The sequence below is a fragment of the Mastigoproctus giganteus genome, chromosome 6 (assembly GCF_048544385.1).
Source record: "Mastigoproctus giganteus isolate SK-2022 chromosome 6, ASM4854438v1, whole genome shotgun sequence".
Classification (NCBI taxonomy): domain Eukaryota; kingdom Metazoa; phylum Arthropoda; class Arachnida; order Uropygi; family Thelyphonidae; genus Mastigoproctus; species Mastigoproctus giganteus.
In genome coordinates this window covers 10,750,973-10,776,971 of record NC_143580.1, presented here as the reverse complement: position 1 = coordinate 10,776,971, position 25,999 = coordinate 10,750,973, and the positions used below count along the sequence as shown (strand labels likewise).

At 38.0% G+C, this 25,999-nt stretch overlaps 1 protein-coding gene across 1 annotated transcript in view; it reads right to left on the bottom strand.

Annotated features, from left to right (window-relative positions):
• The window catches only part of LOC150083908 (protein ROP-like), a 124,597-nt gene that overhangs the window by 76,166 nt on the left and 22,432 nt on the right, over nt 1–25,999 (bottom strand). The window contains exons 2-3 of the mRNA XM_090374949.1: nt 5,990–6,121; nt 1,963–2,039 (exon numbers count right to left, since the gene is read on the bottom strand). Coding sequence (XP_090231075.1) covers nt 1,963–2,039; nt 5,990–6,121 — 209 coding nt within the window. The remainder of the gene's footprint in view (nt 1–1,962; nt 2,040–5,989; nt 6,122–25,999) is intronic.

Here is a 25,999-nt window from a genome sequence, read left to right as displayed (position 1 = left end):
GATCGAAGGGTGACATGAGTAATTACAGACCGGTTAGTTTAACTTCTGTTCTGGGTAAAATAATGGAATCACTGGTTAAAGAAGCATTGCAGGATCATCTAGACAAGACTGCAGCAATAATTCAGACACAGCATGGGTTTGTTAAGGGCAAGTCTTGTCTTACAAATTTGATAGGATATTATGATGTGGTTACAAAGGAACTGGATGCAAAAAATAATTTTTATATCATATATTTGGATTTCAGGCAAGCTTTTGACACTGTTGCACATGGAAGACTATTGTACAAATTGGAGCAGAATGGTATTAAGGGTAAGTTGCTACAATGGATAAAAGGATGGTTAAGTGGAAGAAGACAGAGTGGTAATCAATGGGTGCTGCTCTTCGTGGACTAATGTTATTAGTGGAGTCCCACAGGGTTCGGTGTTAGGTCCACTGTTGTTTTGTATATTTATCAATGATATTGATGAAGGTATATCAGGCTTAATGTCGAAGTTTGCAGATGATACCAAGGTTGTTAATGACAGTGTGCTACTGCAGCAGGATCTAGATAATTTGGGCAGATGGGCTAAGAAGTGGCAACTGAAGTTCAAGTACTGCATATGGATAGAAGTAACCCCAGAGAAACGTACCAACTGTATGGTACTACACTTAAGGTGGTAGAAAATGAAAAAGACCTGGGAGTAATTGTGCAGTAAGATATGAAGTTTTCTGAGCAATGCATACAGGCTGCCAGGGCAGGTCATGGGGTTTTGTCAATGATATATAGGAATTTTGCTAGCAGGGAGAAGGTGATTGTCCCTCTGTATAAGGCAATGGTCAGGCCACGCCTTGAGTACTGAATACAGGTCTGGAGACCTCATTTTAGGAAGGATATAGATTTACTTGAACATGTACAGAGGGCAACAAGATTGGTGAGGGGAATGAAGGGATCCTCTTACCAAGAGAGAGGCTTAAGTTCTGCAAATTGCAGTGGCTGGAGACTAGGCACCTGCACGGTGATCTGACTGAGGTGTATAAGGCCTTGAATGGGTTGAGCACGCTGAATTCTGATGGGATCCTTCCACTTGTTCAGATTACGAACCTAAGGGGGCATAAATTCAAATCAAGAAAGGACAGATGTAGAATAGATGTGCAGAAATTTGCCTTTAGCCAGTGGGTGGTTAATTGCTGGAACAAACTTCCATCTCTCGTTGTGGAAGTTGATAGGTTGAATAAATTTAAGGAGGAACTGGACAGGCATTTGGAGGGAATGGCGCAATTTTTTTTTGGCTGATGCTGCATAAGCTCATACACTTGCTTTCTTGCATCACATGCCACTACTACTAGATCATGGCTACAACTAGCCACATTGGGTAATTATCTGTGTTCAGTGATTTTGTGCATTTAATTGAATTAAAACTATCTGCTCAGGAACAAGTCTAGCAATGGTGCAAGAGATATATTTCAAATAAGTAAAAAATATAGCTAAGGGTCAGATTTACATCTGTTTTATAGCTAAGTAAAAGAAAGATGCAAAGTTTACAAAAAGGCAATCTCTCCAATTGTAAGGCAACCATGGGTTGCCTTATGCACATTCTTTTTTGAAGACTGCTATTGTATTGGTAGTGTAGTATAAGGTATAACTCATCATGGCAGCCTTACAATTTGAAGTCAATGCCTTTTTATAAGACATTTTCTCGGTCTTAAGAAACAGCATCAAAGATCTAAACTGTAAAATAGAGATGTAAACCCCACTCCTTAGCTATACTAAATTAATTACAGTCAAGTTCAGAGCTTCATTTGCTCATATTTGAGAAGTTACTCTTTCACTTCTGTTAATCTTCTGTGTACTTTGTGAAGGAAAAGGCAACTTAGGTATTAAACACTGCTAACTACAGCCCCAGTTCCCAAAACTACAAATGTTTAGTAAACTGCAACAAAACTGTAACACATTTAGTGAATTATTGAAATTACTTGTCTTACTTTTTCTGTTGGAGTAATAAGGTAAACAGCCTCCATAGTGGGTAATGGCTCTCTCTTCTTATTCAGATCCTCCACAACTAATCAGCATATGAAAAAAAAAAAAAAAAAAAACATACCTGCAGTTTAGCTTTTGTTGATGAAAATTGTTAAAGTAAAATCTAATACTCTTAATTTTGTTTTGCTTGGTAAATTATTCAAAAAAAAAAAAAAAAAAATTTTTTAATACAAAAATTTTACCACAATAATCTAGTTTTAAATTTATGTTGTTTAGCCTAGCCATTTAAAATTTTATTCTTGTTTTCCTTTATTTAACAATAATAAAGTTGTCTCTAACTTCCAGTTAAGAATAAAAGGTAGTCCACTGAGAGGACCAGGCCTTCTTTCCATATCACAGTGAAAGTTTCCTACATAATTGACTGCCCATTTGAAGGTCCATTCCTAGGTCTATTTGAAGAAATCACTAATGAAGCTAGTAAAAGAGAATCTACCACTTCAAATGATAATCCTACAATTGACTATTTTTGTCCAAAGCTGTCCAAAATAATTTCAGCAGAATTCTTACTGCAGCTGAGGAGCTTAAATCATAAATTGTGAAAAGATTTTCTACTTACATGGAAATAAATCCTTGTGTTTATCTACTTTTATAGATCCTAGAAATAAAATGAAATTTCAAAGAAGCAATATGAAAAACAAAATAAAGGAATGGGTTTTAGAAGCTCTGGAGCAAGATCAAATGGATCTAAGAGGGGGATTCTCTTGATATTCCAACAGGATATGCTTCAACCAGTTCTACTGAAGATCAAGATACCCCAGACTTTACTATGACTTTTTCATGTTTGTTTTATGAATTAGTTTCTGATGAGACAGTGTTCAAAACGAAGGAACGTCACCCAACAGAAGACAACAGAAGAAATGTCACCCAAAGTAAGTTCAAAAGAGATGCAATCCTCAAAAAAAAAAGAACAAGCATTATTCAGTGTTGCACTCAAGAATTGAATCGGTATTTAAATTTGACATTACTGCTTAGAAATGATAACCCATTTCTGTGGTGGAAAAACATGGGAAACAAACTCTTCTGAGTAAATAGGCTTTGAAATATTTAAGTGCACCAGATTCATCAGTTGAAAGAATATTTAGTACTGGTGATAATTTGTACGAACCTGCAAGAAATAGGCTACGTCCTGAAAATGGGGAAACTCCGATGTTTTTGCATTAGAATTTAAGAGTATTTAATTTTTATTACTCTGTGTAATTTTTTTTTTTTTTTTTCCCCTTTATACTGGGTTAAAAAAAGTGATAAATTTGATTAAAATACCTGTTAAGTTGCATTAATTTTTTTATTGTATTTCTGTATTAATAAAAATAAATTGGTCATACAGCAGCCAAACTCAGAAAATGTTTACTAAATCCATTTCAGTATATCAAAGCTATCTGATGAATCTCTTGGCAGTGATTAACTAGCTTAACTTAGGAAGTGGCAGATTAATAAAACAGATTAAATCAACAAAAAGCAGATTAAAGTTTAATTGGCCAAGGAGCAGATTACCATTATGTACCTAATCGGTGCATCCTTAGTCTTAACACTGTACATGCTAATTCTAACATCTGCAATTTCTGGATGCATTCCTGACAGTTCCTGTATCATTCTGAATAATTTCCTCAGTTGTTACAAATCTGCAACTTTTAAATGGAGCCTTAAGTTTGAGAAACATAAAAAAAAAAAATCCACAGGCAGCTAAATCTGATGGGGGACCACAGTGATGGAGTCACAGAAAATTTTTGAACGGAAAGTGAGTAGAGGCAATGTCATGATGCCTGTGCCAATTCCCTAAAAGCCCACTTTTCCAGCTGTTTTTCCTGAAAAACACTGCGCAATCATCATTCCTGGTAATCATAAGGTATTCCTGGTTCACTCTTTGACCATGCAATATAAGTAATGAACAATGCCACATGAACCAAAAATATAAGTACAGGCAACCCCCGTATAACATGGTACTTATATAACAGGGTTTCACTCAAACATGGTTAGAGAATTTCTGTAAACCTCGCACAAGAGTATTTTTGAGCTTTTGTGCAGGGAAAACAGTGCTATTATGTTGGATGTAATTTTTCAACATTTCCACTCTTTTTGAATACCCACTGTTCATTCAGGAACAAAAAAAAAAAAAAAAAAAAAAAAAAATTTGAGAAATCTCTGCATTTTATTTTGTTGGGAAATTCCCATGTTAAATTCTGTGCTATTGAACTTGTACAAAAATCTAGATTTCAAAGTTTTATTACTATTAGTTAGCACACCAGGCCATCCAAAAGTTGAAGTGATGTTCTTGCCGCCACAGCTGTACTGGGTTAATACAACTTCTTTCATTTAGCCGTTAAATCAATGCATTATATTCACCTTTAAAACTCATTACATCAGAAAATCGTTACAATGGATTTTGGAAAAAAATTGATTCTGAATCTATTGAAGTAATGGAGGCATGGAAACATTTCTCAATTGTGGACTGTATCAGAATTAGCTTTATCGCTGAAAGAAGTAAAACCATCAACATTAAATGCGTGTGGAAAAATGTATGCCCAGAGTCACAGTTCATTCAGGAAATATGGTTGAACCGGCAGAAAATGGAATCAGTGTGACAGAACTTGCTACGTCGGTAGGAGGGGAAGGTTTTGATGATGAGTACTGAAGCCCTCATGGGTAGCACAGTTGATAGAATCTCCCTCCTCCTCACACCAGCTAGAAAATACCAGAGTTTGAATCTCATCAATGAAGGGAGGAATTATGGGTCTTTTTCACAACATGACTGAATCAGGCAAGGGTAGCATGGTTCTTTCCTCCTAGAAACTTGTGTTTTTGGGAGAAAAAAAATAAAATCTACCTCGGGACACATGCAATTTATAGACAATACACACAGTAACATGGCCTTAGTCGCCGATGCTCCTAAAAAAAAAAAAATTTAAAAAAAGATATGATTACTGAAGATGTTTAAGGATTACTGGTAGAAAAAGAATCTAGCATAGCTGATTTGGTGCAAATGGCATCAGAGGTAAAATCAAATCAATTCAGATGATACGCAGATGAAAATTCTAAACTTCCAAATTTTACACTAAAAAGCATAAAGTTGGCCAAAGCAAAGAAATCAAGCAAAAGCAAACAAACCCAAATTACTGATTTTTTTTAAAGAGAGCAGAAGATACACGAAATCTAGAATAGTGTATTTTTGTTAGCTTTTGGAATGTAACCCCCTTTTTGTACTTTTCTTAGTCCCGTATAACACTGTTTCGCACAACACGACATTTTACAGGAACCTAATAACCGTGTCATACGAGGGTTACCTGTATTATCTTCACATCCATTCAACATTATCTTGCTTTCTTGGGCCTCTGAGAAGACCGAGTCTTCAATTAGAGGACTGGGACTTTATTTCTGGATCGCAGCCTTACATCGACAATTCACCCATAAAAATGGAAGATACAAAGTGAGTCGTCAGGACAATGGCACACTGACAATGATCCTGACATGCCAGGACTTTTGCCAATATCAGGATCTATGCAAGGATCCTTATCCTCATATGTCACAATCAAAGAAAATAAGGAAGCTGGGTTGGGATAAGTACTATAAGAATGAAAAATGCTACAAATAACGTAGGAGTAAAAAGTTGACATTCCCAAAAATTTACTACTAACTGAAAGCATTAGTAAATTTTTATAAAATTTCGCATTCAGTTACTAATGTGACATCCAACAATCATTCCACAGTGAAATTAAGTTCTGATCCACAATCCATATGCCTGTACAGGCAGAGCTATAAGGGTTATAGCCATATCATGTATAAAAATTGAATTTGCCAGGAATGTAAGCAACTTCCCTTTTCTCATTAAGTATCTGCTGTTTAGTTTTGCTAATCACAAGGCTTCACCAGTTCTAACTTTAATGTAAACCTGAAAGATATACTGTATCTAGTTTTTTTTTTTAACATTATTTAACAGGTTATTTAACAAATTTTAATAGATATCAAAGGAAAACCTACTTGTTATTCCTTCCTGAGCAATTTCATGCATTTTGCAGCACGCAGAAATCATTCTCATACCAAGCTGATCTACGACAAGTACTTTCCATTCCCCTTTCTTCTTGACTATTTTGATCACATCATTCATGATTTCTAAGAAAAAAAAAAAAAAAAAAATTCAGATCAAAAAGAATCATTATCAACAAGACAATTCACATTATTTATAATAATATTTTTCAAGATGATTTTATATATGCATAAGATGTTAATGTTGTTCTGTTAGAAGTCACAAAATTATGCTAAAATAAATTCTTCACACATTCAAGTATGGGGAGTCAATTAAAAAAAGTCAATACTTTGCAGCCCATCTAAAAAGGTGGTCTTTCAAAACACTGAGGATTTTTGATTATTTTTTTTTGTAAGGTTTTATAAAACCAATCCAAATGTGGGGGGGGGGAAGCAATATCTATGGGTTCATTTTGTATTCAGAAAGGTTTACTTGCTCAAACAATTAAAAAAAAATAATTATTTGCAATTAGCCCCTAGCAAAGAGGGGTTCTATATCTGGCAGCTTTAAACCTCGGCAACGATACTTCTAGAAATTAGTTCCTGACAACATCTTCCAAAAAGACGTCACTATTCTACTCACTTCAGTGATCCCATTAGGAAAATTATGGCTCTAACATCTGCAATCTAACTATGAACCTTAATATTATGTAAATCACACCCACATCTAAATCTATTATATCCCCACACACACACATCTGGCACTTGCACCTTGTTTTTCCTTATTAATGTCCTCAGTCTTAAAACCTCACAGCTTGAATAGTTATCTTGAATGGTTGGGTCATCAATCCATAACCATCAAAAAAGGTTTTTCTATGTCCCTAATAAGACTATCATATTTGTTAATATCAAATTACTGTTGCTCAGAGTGAAACAGATACAAAAATAGATTGTGACAAGTTTAATAATAGGAAAATATATAAATATTAGATGAGATACATACAAATAAAAGCTTTCTGTTGTTTCGTCAACTTTCCTCAGTTAAAACCAACAGTTAAGAATGGAGCATGAGGCCGTGTACTGCCAATCTTGTATGTGAAATGTGTGATTGATTTGTGTGATTGAAATGTGTGAAATGTGTGATTGAAATCCGTCAGACTTCCATCCCTTGTCGTGGAAGTTGATAGCCTAAATAAGTTTAAGGCTCAGCTGGACAGGTATTTCGAACGAACAGAGGGGTGAAGTGGAAGTGGTTATTTTTATTTATTTATGTTACTTTTTTTTTTTTTTTTTTTTTGGCTGATGCTGCATAAGCTTGCTTTCTTGCATCAAATGCCTCTACTAATGCTAATGCTAAAATGTGTGATTGATGCCTCTTTAATCATATTCTCATATTTGAATATGAGTGTTGGAAATACAAGTGCAGCATTTAATTTCATTGTGAATCAAGACCCCTACTCCCAATGCTGTCACCACAGTTACAAGGAAAATTTCACTGTTCAAAAGACACCACTAGATTTTTACTTTAGCCTTTGAATTCTCAGGCTTTCTAGCTTCCTCCCACTTTCCACCCTATTAGCAGCATTAACATCACCCCTTTTATTTTCAGCCTTGGTTAATGAGTAAAAAATACTTTAATTCATGGCAAGGCACTTGCATATACTTTGCAAATACTTTAATTCATGACACACATCTGGCACTTGCACCTTGTTTTTCCTTATTAATGTCCTCAGTCTTAAAACCTCACAGCTTGAATAGTTATCTTGAATGGTTGGGTCATCAATCCATAACCATCAAAAAAGGTTTTTCTATGTCCCTAATAAGACTATCATATTTGTTAATATCAAATTACTGTTGCTCAGAGTGAAACAGATACAAAAATAGATTGTGACAAGTTTAATAATAGGAAAATATATAAATATTAGATGAGATACATACAAATAAAAGCTTTCGGTTGTTTTGTCAACTTTCCTCAGTTAAAACCAACAGTTAAGAATGGAGCATGAGGCCGTGTACTGCCAATCTTGTATGTGAAATGTGTGATTGATTGTTGGATGTTAAAGTCTGTGGCTGTGATGTATGTGGACATTGCCAGCGTTTATCAATGGACAGGATTGCTGTTTCAGTGATAGGGTGGACTTGACATCCACTGTTCCTGTTCACTGAGGTATTGGAGCATTTGATGTTTAATGACTCCAACCAGGCACGTCGCCGATAGTGGCGGGACTTATCCATAATCACGACCGCAGTGTGGGTCAATGTCGTGGTGGGTTGCCCAAATGTGTTCAGCAATAGCTGAGTGCTCCACATCCGCTAAACGGATTGTTCTTTTGTGTTCGGAAAGGCATTTTTCGAGCCATCTCCCAGTTTACCTGATGTAGCAGTTAGTGCAGTCAAGGCAAGAGATGCGGTAGGCCAATCCGCTTTGTTGTAGGGTGGGGACAGGTGTTTTTACCTTAGAGATGAGGGATCATCGTTTTCTGCCTGGGAGTTGTACGCATTTTATCCCATGTGATTTTAAGATTCTACAAACCTGTTGCGATAGGTTTGGGTAGTATGGGATAAAGGTGCTCATGGCTGAGTCATCACTTCCAGAGCACACAGGCCTCTTTAATCATATTCTCATATTTGAATATGAGTGTTGGAATTACAAGTGCAGCATTTAATTTCATTGTGAATCAAGACCCCTACTCCCAATGCTGTCACCACAGTTACAAGGAAAATTTCACTGTTCAAAAGACACCACTAGATTTTTACTTTAGCCTTTGAATTCTCAGGCTTTCTAGCTTCCTCCCACTTTCCACCCTATTAGCAGCATTAACATCACCCCTTTTATTTTCAGCCTTGGTTAATGAGTAAAAAAATACTTTAATTCATGGCAAGGCACAGGTAGACTGACCAGCAAATGACTCAGTACTATCATATCAAAATCCAATGGAAGTTCAGATCAATGGATAATGAAACATCAAATAACAGCACATGGATGTATTAAAGAACTCAATTTTTTAAGAGTCCTACAGGATATCCCATATTCAAAAATTAACATGGAATTATTTTTATTATAATACTAGAAAGAGGATATCCCCAGGATGTTAAAAATTTGAAACAGCATCTCTTTTCTTGTTGTCCATAAATCTAAATGACACTAGGATGAATATAGAAATCCATAAGAAATTCTAGGACTTTTTTTTTTTTTTTTTATCTTTACAAGCTTTTTCAATTTAAAAAAACAATGGTTAATGGTAATTCAATTGAGATAGCGTACATAAGTTCTAAACTACAGTGTTGTAGTTATCAAGAATAGTGTCAATAATAATTATTAAAATCAAACAAGAGGCTAACAATGTACAATGTGATTGTCAATCCACTGACCAACAGGAGTTACGGGAACAAGCATAACCACTGATGTCTCCTACCCCCCTCAGAATGAATGGCAACAGAATAAGAAGGTAAGGTACTAAAAATTAGAAGGCAAAAAAGACTGGATCAGCACTTACATTGCCTGAAGAAACTGTTCAGTTGATGTTCAAAAACACTGAGTACTAAAGAGGGACTTATTCTGGTGTTAAGGGCCAATAAATGCATTTCTAACTTTGTTACTCTACTCTGGCAAGTGCATGACTATTTTAAGATCTGTGATACTCAATGCAACACAGAAGACTCAAATCAATGGTCTAAAACCAAGTCAGCATTTATTGAAAATAAAAAAAAGGAAAAGAATGCAGGTTTCATTCAACATATACAATAACCACATCTTCTAAAAAATGACATGGCCAATGATTTCCAGTTAGTTAAAGAAAACACTGTCAAACTTCAGACAACTGACATAAGAATGCATTTTAAATTATACAAGAAATTTATCAAGTCGTAAAAAAAAGAAATAGAAGTATTTGCTAAAACAAATCTTAAGCATGCTTTATAGGAATGATTAAATACCAATTAATTAAATACCAATAATTTAAAACCAATTTAACTTTAAATCAGTGCAAACATTTAAATTAATCATAAAATCATGTCTTTCATAAAGCTGTGTAAAAGTACACACAGTAGCTAAGTTTAATCTACCACACAGCAGTCCTTGTCAGAGCACTTCAAAATGGATCAATAATTCCCAAAACAGAAACACCACAGGTGGCACGGCAAGTTTTCCTTTAATAGAAACAGCTGGTAATACAGCATCATTGGTTTTTCTCTTCTTGCAGTTCTAAGAAATGTTTTCATTAAATTTAAACTTGATAGTGTAGTAACAGACTGGTAAAAGCAGTACAAATAAGAAAGCCTAACAACCAAAAAGTTCAACAAAAACATATCTAACCATAATATATCTTTGTTGAACAATCACCAACAATCAAGTTTAACAAAAATAAAATGTATTTGTCTGGTGTACTCCTAAAAAAATGCATTTCTATGAAATGTATTTTAAAGTACAGTACGTTATATGATTACAATTTAGACTTCTAGATCAAGTTAAAATGGCTATGTGGTTACAATTTTAAATTCATCTAGAAGTTAACACAATGATGAGCTTTCCTCATTGCTAAGGATGAAGTTAATTTATTTAGAGCTGAATGGAAACAATAAGTACTGCCAATTATGAGCATTTAGTTCCCCTTTAATTTATAAAAGGGACAAAGCTATGCACTGTGCACAAAGAACCTTTGCTGCTTTAGTAGAACAATTTACTCAGACTTGAAAAGAAATAATTATACATTCCAATTATTAACTCACTGCAGCTGGAAAATTTATCTCCATTTCTCCCTAGAGACATACTAAAAAGAGGAGAATGAATTAAATTAAGCCAAAAATAGAAGAGAAGGGAGAGAGAGAAAAAAAAAAAAACCACATTCCTTTGATCTGAACAGCCATCAGCATGGACTAATCTGGAATGCACAGTATTTGCATATCTTTGAAGTACATATTAAGCATGCTTTTTTTTTTAGTTCAGGGTAAGCAATATTAAACAGATAAATTAAGATTTATTCGTATTGATTTAAAAAAAAAAAGTCAGATAGGGCAGAACAGTTTGTGCAAAGATTTCTGGGACTGTTTGATCCAAGTGTTATCAGACTGGGGGGGGGGGGCTATTCTAGAATACAGAACGGGAAAACCAACTATCCATGTTAATTATTAAAGGAAATAACAAACCACATTTGATAACTTCAGCAAAAGAAGGAAATTTCAATAGCAATTATATAGGACAGTTGTAATAAATGATAGTAAAGGGCTTCAGCAGAAGCAAGAGATTAAATCTAAGAGGCAAATGGATCTGTAGAATGAGGAGAGAGAGATATCCAATCTTCAGAATAAATTCATCTATTTCTTGGCACTTTGGAAATGAAAGTACATCAATTTAATTACTGGTGGTCACATTTACATTAATGGAATTTTATTGGCATCACTTTTTCAACTACTCGTACAAATTTTCATCATTTGTAGGAGTAACTGAGTTGACGCCTACAAATATTACTGAGGATACAGATTTTTTAGTTCCCAATTGGCCATTTAAAGATTCTAAATCAATTATCCACCTAAAGAAGTGCATTTCTCAAAATTTTATTTCCAAAAGGCATTAGGAAAGAACTGCCTCTGGCTATCCACACAGTTTATAAGAACAAACAGCTTTATATACACACACACAGTCTTATGTGGCTTACTCACACATATGCATGCTGAGCCCATCAGATTCCTAATGAAAAAGTTAGCCACTCTGTCATCTCTTTTAAAAAGACCTTGAAAGTTATTCTTTTAACAGCAACACACTTTTAGCCTCTATGAAGTCTTGTTTGCCACTCCATTTAATCATCAATACTCTATTCCCTGGTAATTTACCAAAGTTCTTAAAAACTCCTATGATTACATTTAGCAACTATCTCTTGTTATCCTGGAACCAAGTGGAAAAAAAAAAAAAAGCATTTGATCAGAACATTAATGCTGATATTAATTATCTTCATCCTTTTCTCGAGGAAAGGATGAAGATAATTAATCTTCATCCTTTAATTATCTTCATCTTTTGATATGAAAATGAAGATAATTAATCCCTGAAAACCTGAAGTTCAAAAAGCTGCAAAGACATTAAGACTAACACTGATGCTATAAAGTAAATTAATGGTGGTGGACCTTGTACAGATGAATCCATGTCATCCTACAGGAGTGGGTGTTTAAGTTGACCATAGTTCAAACTCAAATGATTACCAAAACAGTTGATTATAATCTTGTCAAATTGATTAGTTATAAACTCCTATAAAACTCTTTCAGTATGACCGCCTTTGTAATCATACTGGAGTATAAGAAAAACTTTTTTAATTATACATACTAATACCTGGCACAGTTTGCCAGGTATTATTCTTTTCTATGATGTAATGTTACTGTAAAAGCCCAAAATCGAGTAAGTCCTAGGAGATATCAGTCTGCATTGGAAAGTCTGAAATAAACACTTTTCACTTTATTTCATCACTCTGATACTGGCAAGTGTGATTTGATAAAAAGATTTTTTTTAACCAACAATTCAAACCAAGTAAGGTTATTTATTTTTTAGGAAATTTGTCTTCACAAATTTTAATGTATATAAACATAAATCATAATGCATTGGAATCAGTGTCCTCCAGGCAGAGAAATTAAGAGATCTGTGAGAAATGTCTCGCAGATCTCTTAAGAGCTCTACAATTTCTTTAATTTCCTGATTCATATGCTTTCCAATTTTAAACAAGAGCATGGGAGATTATATCTGCCATCCCACATGGTTGGATATTATTAGGTATTTGGTGCAAGGAAGCTTATAATGCAACAGCAAAAAAAAAAAAAATTCCCTACTTAACCTGAGAGAGAGAGAGAGAAAATCACCAAGAAAGAGAAGAATGATGATATCCAACACTCAGGACCTTGGGTGTGCCAAGCCCATAGGGGATGAATGAGTTTTAAGGAATGGATTTATATTTTTTCGAAGTAACCAACTCCCAGTTGGCCGTTCTTGCAGAGGTGCTTTGGTTGATTTCAAGGAGCTGGATCCCTTTGCTATGACAGAGATATTTTCATCTTTCGTAGTAGCTATTTCTTTAGCTAGTCTGATTCTAAGTTCCTGGAGATCACATTCAACCTACAGTATTTTATTTAGGTTCACTATTACTGTTCCCTTCCACAGGCATGGAGTTTAACAAAAAACTGGGAAATACATCTCAACCACCTCAGTAGCCATCTTACTAAATCTTTCAGTACTGCAACAGATTTTCATGCTCAAGATGCCTTATCAAAAATTGCACCATGCCCAACTCTCCAAATTTGCTTACACAGATTCCCAATACTTTTCAAATATCTGCATAAAGATCTACGCAAATCATTAGATTCACATGGATTTTCTTCCAAACAAAGAAATATAAAATTTTATTTTTCATGAGAAAGTTTCTCAATTTTGTTACCCAATGGCCACTGCAGAATTCATGTGATCCAGCCTGGCCACCCCCTTTCTCCATCGCAGTGAATAGAAGATATATTTGTACATCTCCAATCTGCAGATACTTCTCCTGAATCTCAAAACTCATTACTATGGCTAAAAGTTACCCATTTTGTAGCTTCTATCTATAATTGGATAGATTGTATCAGGATGATTATTTAGCTGCATCACGTTCTATTCAACCTCGCTTTCTGTTATCAAAAAATCATTTTACTCCATCAGTACTACAGACTGACTTCCATAAACCCCATCTCTATGAACTTCATTTGTGAGTTTAGATATAAAATATTTATTCAGTTAATAAAAAAATCTGTATAAGGTCTATTTTACAAAAAAAGCCCTTCCCAGGGCTTTTTTTGTAAAATATAAAACTTTAGCATTAGCAGGCATATGATGCAAGAAAGCAAGCTTATGCAGCATCAACAAAAAAAAAAGACCACTCCAATTTCACCCCTCCATTCATTCCAAATACCTGTACAGCTGAGCCTTAAATTTATTTAGGCTATCAACTTCCACAACAAGGGATGGAAGTCTGTTCCACCAACCAACTACCCGCTGGCTAAAGATAAACTTCTGCACATTTATCCTACATCTGTCTTTCCTCAATTTGAATTTATGCCTTCTCAGGTGATTATTCTGAGCAAGAGGAAGAATCCCATCAGCATTGAGCATGCTCAAACCATTCAAGGCTTTATACACCTCAATCAGATCACCTCGCAGGTGCCTAGTCTCCAGACACTAATTTGCAAAACTTAAGCCTTTCTTCGTAAGAGCAACCCTTTGTTCCATTCACTAATTTTATTGCCCTTCTCTGTACTCATTCCAGCAGCTCTACATCCTTGAAATGAGGCCTCCAGACTGTATACAGTACTCAAGGTGTGGCCTGACCACTGACCATTGCCTTATACAAGAGGATAATTATCTCATCCCTGTTAGAAAAATTTCTGTATATCATTGACAAGACACCATGAGCTACTCTTGCAGACCATCTGCACTGCTCAAAAAACTTCATATCTGACTGCACAATTACTCCCAGATTGTTTTCATTCACCACCCTGAGTATAGTACCACACAGTTGATACAGTTACTCTGGAGTTACTGCTACCCATATGCAGTACCATGCATTTGTCAATGTTAAACTTCAGTTGCCACCTCTCAGCCCATCTGCTCAACTATTCCAGATTCTGTTGCAGTAGCGTATATCATTAGTGTCATTAACAACCCTGCAAACCTTCATATCATCTGCAAACTTAGACATTAAGCCTGATGTACCTTCATCAATATCATTAATAAATACAGAAAACAACAATGGACCCAACAATGGACCCTGGGGGAACTCCACTAATAACATTAGTCCACAAAGAGCAGTGTCCATTGATTATCACTCTTCTCTCACTCAACCATACTTTGCCCATAGCAACAATTTTGCCCCCAGTGCCATCCAATTTGTACAGCAGTCTTCCATGTGCAATAGTATCAAAAGCCTTCCTAAGATCCAAGTATATGATATCAAAACCATTCTGTGTCAAAGCTATAACTGAAGTCTTGTCTAGATGATCCTGCAGTGCTTCTTTAACCAGTGCCTTCATTAATTTTCCTGGAACAGAAGTTAAACTAATAGGTCTGTAATAAACTTGTCACCCTTTGATCCTCCTTTGGGAATTGGGGTCACATTTGTACATTTACAGTACATGGGTGCCTCCCCTGAGTCCAAGAAAGCTCTCATAATTATGGCTAAGGGTTTGCTTACTTCCTTTGCTGCCTCCTTTAATATAACTGGATAGATCTATACACTGCAGGTGACTCTTATGATTATCTTCAACAATTTCTCCTCCAATTTGCTCTCAGTTATTACACAATCATTTAGCTCACTGCCAGAGTTTAATACACCTCTGGCAAAACCTTTCCAGAATAAACTCATGTGTAAATGTAGAACATTTACACATCAGTTTATTCTGGAAGGGTATTGCATGAGATGCAAAATATACTTTGGCACTAATGATATCAAGAGTAGGAGACCGGCAGAATTACTTAACAAGTACAGGTCACTGTTGAACAAAAGCCGAGAATTAGGGTTGAATTTGAAAGTGTCTGCAATTCTGCCCAGACACGATAGGAGGGAGTATATGATGAGAGCCTTGTTGATCAATTCGGCCCTGGAAAGATTGTGCAAGGCTCAAGGGGTAGAATTTTTTTCAGCCTGGACTGTACTTGTTAACAGGAGAGATTGCTTCTACAGGGATGGGATACACTTAAATAGAAAGGGTGCAAGAATATTTGCTGATGCTATTGAGGCAGTGTTAGGTGGGTCGACAAAGACCAATAGATTGACAGTAGCCACTGGCAGAGGTGAAAGAGATTCTTGCACTGCTTCTATCAGAATGAGCAGAAGCCTGAAAAACAAGATGCATGATATTTCAGAGACTGCTGGGAGCCATTGCGGTACAAGTAAACACATGGGTTGTGTTGGGTAGCTAAGAATAGAAACAGGTGCAGGTATACTTGTGTGTACACCAATGCTAGGAGTTTAGTAAATAAATTTGATGAATTTGAGGTATTGCTCAAAACATCAAAGGCAGATATTGTTGGGATATCAGAGAAGTGGTGTCACACAGATATAAGGGATGCAGAACTGGAATTTGGGGAGTACAACGTCTACAGAAAGGATAGAAAGGGGGGAGGGGTTATGCTATTAGTTAAGAAACACATAAAAACCAAGGAAGTGAAGCCAGTCGACTTCGCTGGACAGTGCAGTGTTGAGTCAGTTTGGTGTGACATAAGCATTGGGAGATCAAAATTGAGAGTAGGAGTGTGCTATAGGCCTAATGACTCTGATGAGTATAATAAGAAACTGTACAGGGAAATAGAGTGGGCCAGTAAATCAGAGAGTCTTATAATGGGAGATTTTAATTTCCCAGATATTGACTGGAATTTGGGGGCTGGTCACTCACACACTAGCAGGGCTTTTGTGGATTTATTGGATGATTGTTTTCTACATCAGCATGTTCGGGAGGCAACTAGAGGGAGTAATACTCTTGATTTGATTATCAGCAGTGATTCTTCATGCATTAAGAATCTGCAGATAAATGAACCACTAGGTGGCAGTGATCACAGTGTGCTGAAGTGGGATTTACTCAAAGAGGTAACTACCATTAGGGGTAAAGGGAAGGGTTATTGCTTTCATAAAAGCGACTACGATGGACTGAGACAGTATTTAAATTCTATACAGTGGGACCAACTGATGTTACCAACAGCAAATTCAAAATGGGAAGCATTCAAAGAACTTATCTTGGAAGCTACTAGGCTTTACATACCAACTAAGAAATATTGTTCAAGGTTTAGGCCAAAATGGATGTCAGATGAACTAATGAGGTATGGCAGAGAAGAAAAATGCATGGGATACTTACAAATTAACACATGACACAGAAGCCTATGATAGATACAAGTTGATATGCAACCAAGTTACAAAGGAGGTTAGGCAGGCGAAGGCAGATTACGAGAAATCCTTGGCAAGGGATGCAAAGAAAAACAGCAAAGAGTTCTTTACTTATGTAAACTCTAGAAGGAAGGGGATGAATCAGATTGGTCCACTTGATATTGATGGGTCAACTGTTGATGATCCTGCTCAGGTAGCTAACAAACTGAATGAATATTTTGCATCGACATTCACACATGAGGAGTTATTCAGCAAGGGGAATGCCAGAGGTGTATTCAACTCTAACAGTAAGCTACAGAATCTTGAAATAACTGGGAGTAAAGTGGAGGAGAAACTGTTGAAGATAAACACAAGAAAGGCACCAGGGGTGGATGGGATCTATCCAGTTATATTAAAGGAGGCAGCAAAGGAAGTAAGCAAACCATTAGCCATAATTATGAGAGCTTCCTTGGACTCAGGGGAGGTACCCATAGACTGGAAATTTGCAAATGTGACCCCAATTCACAAAGGAGGATCAAAGGCTGACACAAGTAATTATAGACCTGTGAGCTTAACTTCTGTTCCAGGAAAATTAATGGAGGCACTGGTTAAAGAAGCACTGCAGGATCATTTAGACAAGACTTCAGTTATAGCTCGGACACAGCATGGTTTTGTTAAGGGGAAGTCTTGCCTGACCAATTTGATTGGATACTATGATGCAGTCACAAAAGAACTGGATGCAGGGAATAACTTTGATATTATATACTTGGATCTTAGAAAGGCTTTTGATACTGTTGCACATGGAAGACTGCTACACAAATTGGAGCAGTGTGACATTGGAGGCAAATTGCTGCTATGGATAAAGGGGCGGTTGAGGGGGAGAAGACAGAGAGTGGTAATGAATGGACACTGCTCATCGTGGACTAATGTTATTAGTGGAGTCCCTCAGGGCTCAGTGTTGGGTCCATTATTGTTTTCTGTATTTATAAATGATATTGATGATGGTATATCAAGCTTAATGTCCAAGTTTGCAGACGATACAAAGGTTGGCAGGGTTGTCAAGGACACTACTGACACTATGCTGCTGCAACAGGATCTGGAAAGGTTGAGCAGATGGGCTGAGAGGTGGCAAATGAAGTTTAACATTGACAAATGTAAAGTACTACACATGGGAAACAGCAACCCCAGAGCAACGTATCAACTCTGTGGTACTACACTGACAGTGGTAGAGAATGAAAGGGACTTGGGGGTGGTTGTGCAGGCAGATATGAAGTTCTCTGAGCAGTGCAGACGAGCTGCAAGAGTAGCTCATGGAGTATTGTCAATGATATACAGGAATTTTTCCAGCAGGGATAAGGAGGTGATTATTCCCTTGTATAAGGCAATGGTCAGGCCACACCTAGAGTACTGTATACAGGTCTGGAGGCCTCATTTCAAGAAGGATGTAGAGCTGCTGGAACGAGTACAGAGAAGGGCAACAAGATTAGTGAATGGAACAAAGGAGTGCTCTTACGAAGAAAGGCTTAAGTTTTGCAAATTACAGTGTCTGGAGACTAGGCACCAGCGAGGTGATCTGATAGAGGTGTATAAAGCCTTGAATGGTTTGAGCATGCTCAATGCTGATGGGATTCTTCCTCTAGCTCAGAATAATCACCTGAGAGGGCATAAATTCAAATTGAGGAAAGACAGATGTAGGATAGACGTGCGGAAATTTGCCTTTAGCTAGCGGGTGGTTGGTTGGTGGAACAGACTTCCATCCCTTGTAGTGGAGGTTGATAGCCTAAATAAGTTTAAGGCTCAGCTGGACAGGTATTTTGAACGAACAGAGGGGTGAAGTGGAAGTGGGTTTTTTTTTTTTTTTTTGGCTGATGCTGCATAAGCTTGCTTTCTTGCATCAAATGCCTCTACTAATGCTAATGCTCATTCAGTTTGTTAGCTAACTGAGCAGGATCAACAGTAGAACCATCGATATCAAGTGGACCAATCTGATTCGTACCCTTCCTTCTATATTTTACATAAGTAAAAAGAACTCTTTGCTGCTTTTCTTTGCATCCTTTGCCAAAAATTTCTCTTAATCTGCCTTTGCCTGCCTAACCTCCTTCGTAACTTGATTACAGACCAGATTATATCTACCAGAGGCTTCTGTGTCACTTGTTAATTTATATGTATCCCATGCATTTTTCTTCTCTGCCATATGTCTCATTAGTTCATCTGACATCCATTTAGGCTTAAACCTTGAATCATCTAACATATGTTGGTAGAAAAGTGAAAAGCTTTGCTGGGATGATTGCCAGAATTAGCAGAACTGAATGGGGATTGAAGATGAAGACCCCCTCCCTTATCTATAAGGCTATCTTCCTCCCAGTAATTACTTATGGAACTAGTGTCTGGTTTCCTAGGATGCTTCTAACTAACAGCAGAGACAAACTAGGATCCATCTGGCATGTCATAATACTGCACAGTCACTATCACTGCTTTGAAGGTCCTGGCTAGTGCACTGCCACTTGACCTAGAAGAAGTGATCTGAAAAGGCCTCAACTATAGCCTTAAGAGGCAATCCCAACAGACATCTTAGGGATCAATATTAACCTACAAACTGACCTAAAACAGGAAAAAAAAAAGAATACAAAGCTACCCATACCAGAACTGGTAAGACAGGTGAGACCAATCAAACAACAGGGACATCACAAGGAGGTTCCTGCCACAGATAACTCTAGTTTCCCCCCAAGCCTTCACCCTGGTTTGCCTATATACCATGTTTTGCTAACAGGGCATGGTTTCCTGTATGCAAAACTATGCCAACTGGGCCTCATACAGGACCTAAATGTACTTGTGGTGCTGATTAGGACTGGGCACATCATATATGACTACCTCAATTACCATCCCCAGATGCAGAGTAATCAAAGGTTGAACCAATAAACTGCAGCTGAACAGTATAATCTCTGATGAGACACTACATGGCCTTCTGAGTTTTCTCAGAGAGTCTTTGAGACTAAGAGAAACAACCATGGGAATTTCCACCTGTACCAAGACTCCCCAAACTGTGACATATTCCCCTACTTCAACAAACAAGCTTACATCCATAAGATACAAAACCTAAATTTGTAACTTTGGTCCTTGAGGTGTCTCAGACATTCTCTCAGATATGCCAGACAAGCTGTAACTGCTATCTGGGAGGCTAAAACGCTGATGGAACTGATATTCGGGTGACACTCAAGTCAAGTGGACCAAATTTCGGCAAAGTTGGCAGGGTTGTTAAGGACACTAATGACAGTACGCTGCTGAAACAGGATTTAGAAAAGTTGAGCAGATGGGCTGAGAGGTGGCAAATGAAGTTTAACATTGACGAATGTGAAGTACTACATATGGGAAGCAGTAATCCCAGAGTAACGTATCAACTCTGTGGTACTATACTGACAAGTGAGTAAAGTGTAAAGTGTATTTAGTGTCTAACGGCACCAGGGGTTTCCCCCATCTCCACGTTGCTTTCATTGTGGATGTACCAGTTCACTGGGAAGGCCAGAGATTTAAAAGTGTATGGATATTGTACATGTGTAGTGTTGTGTTCTGTTGTTCATCTGGCCATTTAGCCGCTGGACCCCTACTGAGGCCCAACGTTGCCCACACTTAGCCCCGTGGAGGCAGACCAGGTACACCAGTATTTTTAGATAAGTACTCTGGCAGGTCCTGCCACCTAATTTCCTGAGATTTCAGTGGCTAGGACCTATATAAAAAAAAAAAGGGGGGGGGGGGAGAAATAAACGCTTGAATTTAATTAGGCCGAAAGAGGTTGCAAGTGTGTCGAGTTTGGCATTTAAAATTTTTACGTTGTGTGGGGCATTCGCTTTTCGCTGGCGATATAGATAGAGTAGGGGGGAAAGACGGAAGGCTGGGGGGAAAAGACAGAAGCATGGGGTCAATAGGGAAGGCGACCCCAGGTATATCAGTGGGGCATGCCCTTGCCCCACCAGAGGGAAATGAGGGGGTGGTGGGGTGGGGAGGGGGCAGAAAGTCCTTCCCCTCACCCCACCAGGGATAGGGAGAGAAAGTGGGCTGGGCAAGGGAGCCCTGCCCAGTTCGCCATAGCGGCAATTTGCAGTGCCCTCCAGCAAGTGCAGTCTGTTGATGACTCGTTGGTGGGGTTTGGTCCTTTTCTAGGTGTGTGGTTTCATCCTGGGAGCGACGACATTCTGGCTGGAGCCACTCCCATTGGTTCCTAGGTCGATGCTGTTTCATTTATTCTGCTGCATATTACGCCGTTTGTCATTAGTATTTTGCGATCCTTTCCTCTGTGTTGATGTTTTATCAGTTTGTCTTTATTTATTATTTGTGGTCATCTAATCGTTGTGGATGGCTATTTCTGTTCGTCGTCTATTGAAGACGTCAAGTGCAAATCGGCTGAGGGCTTTGTATTCATCTTCTGAATCCAGTAGATGGTACTCTTGATTTTTCGGCAAGTATTGAATCTCAGTTATAAGTCTACTTCTGTGTTCTTCGTAGCATTCACAGTCGTGCATAATATGCTGCCAGGTTTCAGGTTCTCCACAGGTGCATGTGGACTCTTCTATTATTCCGAGTGCGTTCAGTTTTGCTTTAAATGGGCCATGGCCCGTCAGGAGGAAGGTTGTATTTAGCCCAGGATAGAACCACGATACTGACAGTGGTAGAGAACGAAAAGGACCTGGGGTGTAATTGGGCAGACAGATAGGAAGTTTTCTGAGCAGTGCAGACAGTCTGCAAGAGTAACTCATGGTGCCTTGTCAATGATATACAGCAATTTTTCTAGCAGAGATGAGGTGATTATCCCCTTGTATAAGGCAATGGTCAGGCCACACCTTGAGTACTGTATACAGGTCTGGAGGCCTCATTTTAAGAAGGATGTAGAGCTTTTGGAACGAGTACAGAGAAGGGCAATAAGATTAGTGAATGGAACAAAGGGTTGCTCTTACGAAGAAAGGTTTAAGTTTTGCAAATTACAGTGTCTGGAGACTAGGCACCTGTGAGGTGATCTGACTGAGGTGTATAAAGCTTTGAATGGTTTGAGCATGCTCAATGCTGATGGGATTCTTCCTCTTGCTCAGAATAATCATCTGAGAGGGCATAAATTCAAATTGAGAAAAGACAGATGTAGGATAGATGTGCAGAAGTTTGCCTTTAAGCCAGCAGGTAGTTGGTTGGTGGAACAGACTTCCATCCTTTGTTGTGGAAGTTGATAGTCTAAATAAATTTAAGGCTGAGCCAGACAGGTATTTGGAACAAATGGAGGGGTGAATTGGGAGTGTTTTTTTGGCTGATGCTGCATAAGCTTGCATGGTCTGTGGCAGCCAAATCCTCTGCTTACACCTTCACGATAGTGGAACTGTTAGTAATCCTGGGTATAACCACAATGCACAAGCACACTGTGGACGACCACCCAGGTGTGAACCATTGTAAGCAGGGGGTTGAGGTGTGGTGCCCACACCACATGGAGAAATGCCACCCCTCAGTTATCAGGCAATACTAGGTGGTAGATGACATCAACCGCCACAATACCACCACCACTTTGCTTATTGGAGGCTTGAAATGATGGGAACCCATGTTTAGTCTCCAGAGCTAAGTACCAATTAACTCTTCCCCATCTCTTCCATCATGCAGTATGACATAACTTTTGAGGTTATGATGGACATCATGGCAAGAACCAATCTTCCTTACATTTAGAGGGTACAGCTCTAAAATTGTGTTCACAGGCCGGCCGCTACTTAATACACCAGACTGAACCTATTGGTAACTCTTTAGGAGGCTTCCGGATCAGCTAGTGTATAATCTTGCTACCTCTACTCTGCCAGATAGTGACAGAAAGGAGTCTGAGTAGCATGTATGCGGGTGGCATTATTGAGGCCTGTTACGTCAAGGAGCTGGGTATATTCTTACCATATCCAAAAATTTCATACAGCATATCCCCCCCCCCACACTTTTTCTTACTATTGAATACATTATGAATTGTCAAACTAATAGAGTAAGCTTATCTGCAAAAAGATCTAAACCTCCCAAACACTTCTTAGTTCATTTCACAAATATATGTGGTCTCAATTCTAATCTCAACAATTTTCATTTCCACTTTGTCTGACAAACCCCATGTATTTTTTCTGACAGAATATCTATTAATTCAACTACTGCTCATCTCAGTTGCCCAAATTATTCACTGTATGATTCATTTCACCTAAAAAGGTGGTACTTATGCATATGTCCATTCCAATATTCCCTATCAGAGACTTGGTAATTTGGAATCTCCTCTTTTTGATCTTCACTGGCTTAATTTCTCTACTCATTCTGTGAAATTCATTTGTTGTCTCTACCGTTCTCCCAACTCCACTAATCACTTGGAGCTCTTTGACTTCCTCTCTTTGCAATTTGACTTTCTCCAGTCCATCTTCCCTAACAGGAAGGTAATTTTCCTTGGCGATTTTAATGTTCACAACTCTAGCTGGCTTCAGTTTTCTAGTCACACCAACCCAGCAAGTAGAGATGCTGAGGCTGTTGCAATTACTAATGACCTTGCACAGATCGTTCATTTACTTACAAGAATACTGGACAATCCTAATCATAGAGCCAACATGCTTTCTTTTTCTCACAAGCAAACCTTCTAAGTACACGGTTGAAGTGAGTGGTCTTTTAGGCACCTCAGATCACAACTTGGTGATTGTCTCTTCTCCAATGGAGCCTTTATCTCATGGCTATTCCCAACCTCATGTTATTTGGCATTACAAGAATGCCAAATGGGATAACCTGAGAGATTTCTTTTCTTCTTTTCCTTGGTCGGATTACTGTTTCAAAATTTCTGATGTCAACGTTTGCTCAGATCGTGTCAGTGAAATTATTCTTGCAGGAATGGAATCCTTTATCCCACACTCCACTTTAAAATCTCCTCCTTTATCTAAACCTTGGTTTTCCAATAAATGTGTAAAGGCTGTTCAAGAGAAGAATGTTGCATATCATAATTAGCTTGTTTCCAACTCTTCAGTTTCATTTTCTGCCTACACCAAAGCTCGCAACAATTGTAAAGCAGTTATTATCAGCCCAAACTAGATTTTGAACAGGCTAAGAGTAGAAAACTTGCATCTTGCCCTAATGGTAGCCGAGCATTTTGGTCTCTTGCCAAAGCTATTGGGTGCAACTTTTGCCCATCTCTGCTCCCACCTCTGTCCAAACCAGATGGTTCTGTTGTCACTTCAGCCAAGGATAAAGCTGACCTGCTAGCATCCCATTTTTCTTCTAACTCATCGTTAATGATCTTGGTAAAACACCTCCCACCATGCTCCATTCAATGCCTCCTGTGGTCTTCTTTCAAAAGAAAGTCAGGATTTGACTAATCTTGATGCTAAGAAAGCTCCAGGTCCTGATGGTATTTCTCCACTTGTTCTCAAAACCTGTGCTCCTGAACTTACTCCTATTCTTTGCCGTTTTTATCACTTCCTTATTCCAAAGGTGTTTTTCCTTCTGCTTGGAAATTTGCTCATATCCAACCAGTTCCTAAAAAGGGTGACAAATCCCTCCAATCCAATTATCTTCCCATTGCAATTACTTCTACTCTTTCTAAAGTAATGGAGAAATTCCAATTAATCCCCAACTCTTTAAACTACCTAGAAACCTTCCATCTGATCAATGATTGCCAGTATGGAGTCCGTCAGTGTTGATCCACTGGTGATATTCTGGCTTATGTTACCTATTTATGGACAAATTCAATAGAAAAGCTGGGTGAAACACAAGCAGTTGCTCTTAACATCTCAAAGGCTTTCGATCGTGTTTGGCATAAAGGTCTTCTAAAGAAGCACCGATCTTATGGTTTGCCAACTGTTTTTTGTAATTGTTTATCCAGTTTTCTCTGATCACTCACTGAGGGTGATGGTAGATGGCACTAACTTCTCCACTAATCCTGGTGTCCCCCAAGGTTCAGTTCTTTCCCCACCGTTTTCCTCTTGCATATTAATAACCTTCTTCCATTGAGTGGAAATCCTATCCATAGTTTTGCCAATGATAGCACATTGCATTTCACTTTCCATTTTGAGAATCGTTGTCCTGCTCAATCAGCTTCAACTTCTTGAATATCTGCCATCTCCAGGTAATTCTCTAGTGGGGCAAAGACAAACTTAGTTGATTTCAATCCTTCTAAAACTCAGTCTTGTCTTATATCTCGCAAAAAGGATTCTTCTGCTCCTATGCTCATCTTTGGTGAAACTCCGATTTCTAGGCAAAAATGATATATCTGTTTTCGGGATTACTCTGCCTTTCCCTGGAAGAAACAAATATTGCTTCCTCTGCATCTAAAAAAAAAAAAAAAGACTCCTCTCTAACAGAGTCTCTTCACTGTCTCATAGATGTACTGTTTCTGCTGAATGCCTTTTATACAGATATTTCCATGGCACTGTTCTTCTGAATTGGCTTCTATAATTCCCGCTCTCTTTCAAAACAGTCCGAACATGTGCTGCTACCAGCCAACATCCATTTACTGCCCAACTTCAAACTCACAGAACCAACTTCTGATCTTTGTTTATTCATTCAACTGCTGTTTTCTGGAACAACCTTCCTTCATATGGGGGCGCCTCCGTAGCCAGGAGGCGCAGTGCTTAACACACGCTTCTTGATTAGACCGGGGTTCAAGCCCATGACCACCAAATATGGAGGATGCGGAAAGGTCAGGGAATGACCACTGCATATCCCCGGAGCAATATGGCCTTAGTTGCTAATGCTCCTAAAAACCAAATAACATAATCCTTCATACGTATTTCATGAAAATTACAGTTACAGAAGTTCAAGTCTAATGTCAACAAATATCTTTTCAACCTCCAACCCAAGCATGGTACTAAGTATTATAGATTCTAATACTTCTCATGTTTGAGTTTTTCATAAAAAAAAAAAAAGTGACTGGACTGCCAGGATGTATTTCCCACCCAGTGAGAAGCTGCATGTTAAATGGGTTCCCAATTACTTTTCATAATAAAATCTAATTCTTATTATACACTATATATGTGGAGTTCGGGGAACCCCAGGAGCCACATTACAATTAACAGATATACAAAACAGTTTAATTACCATCTCCTATACTGCCAGTATACCATTGGTGTCCTATATTTCATGAGTGTTAATAGGTATAAATATTGTGAATGCAAATGTGCGCGAGTGAGTA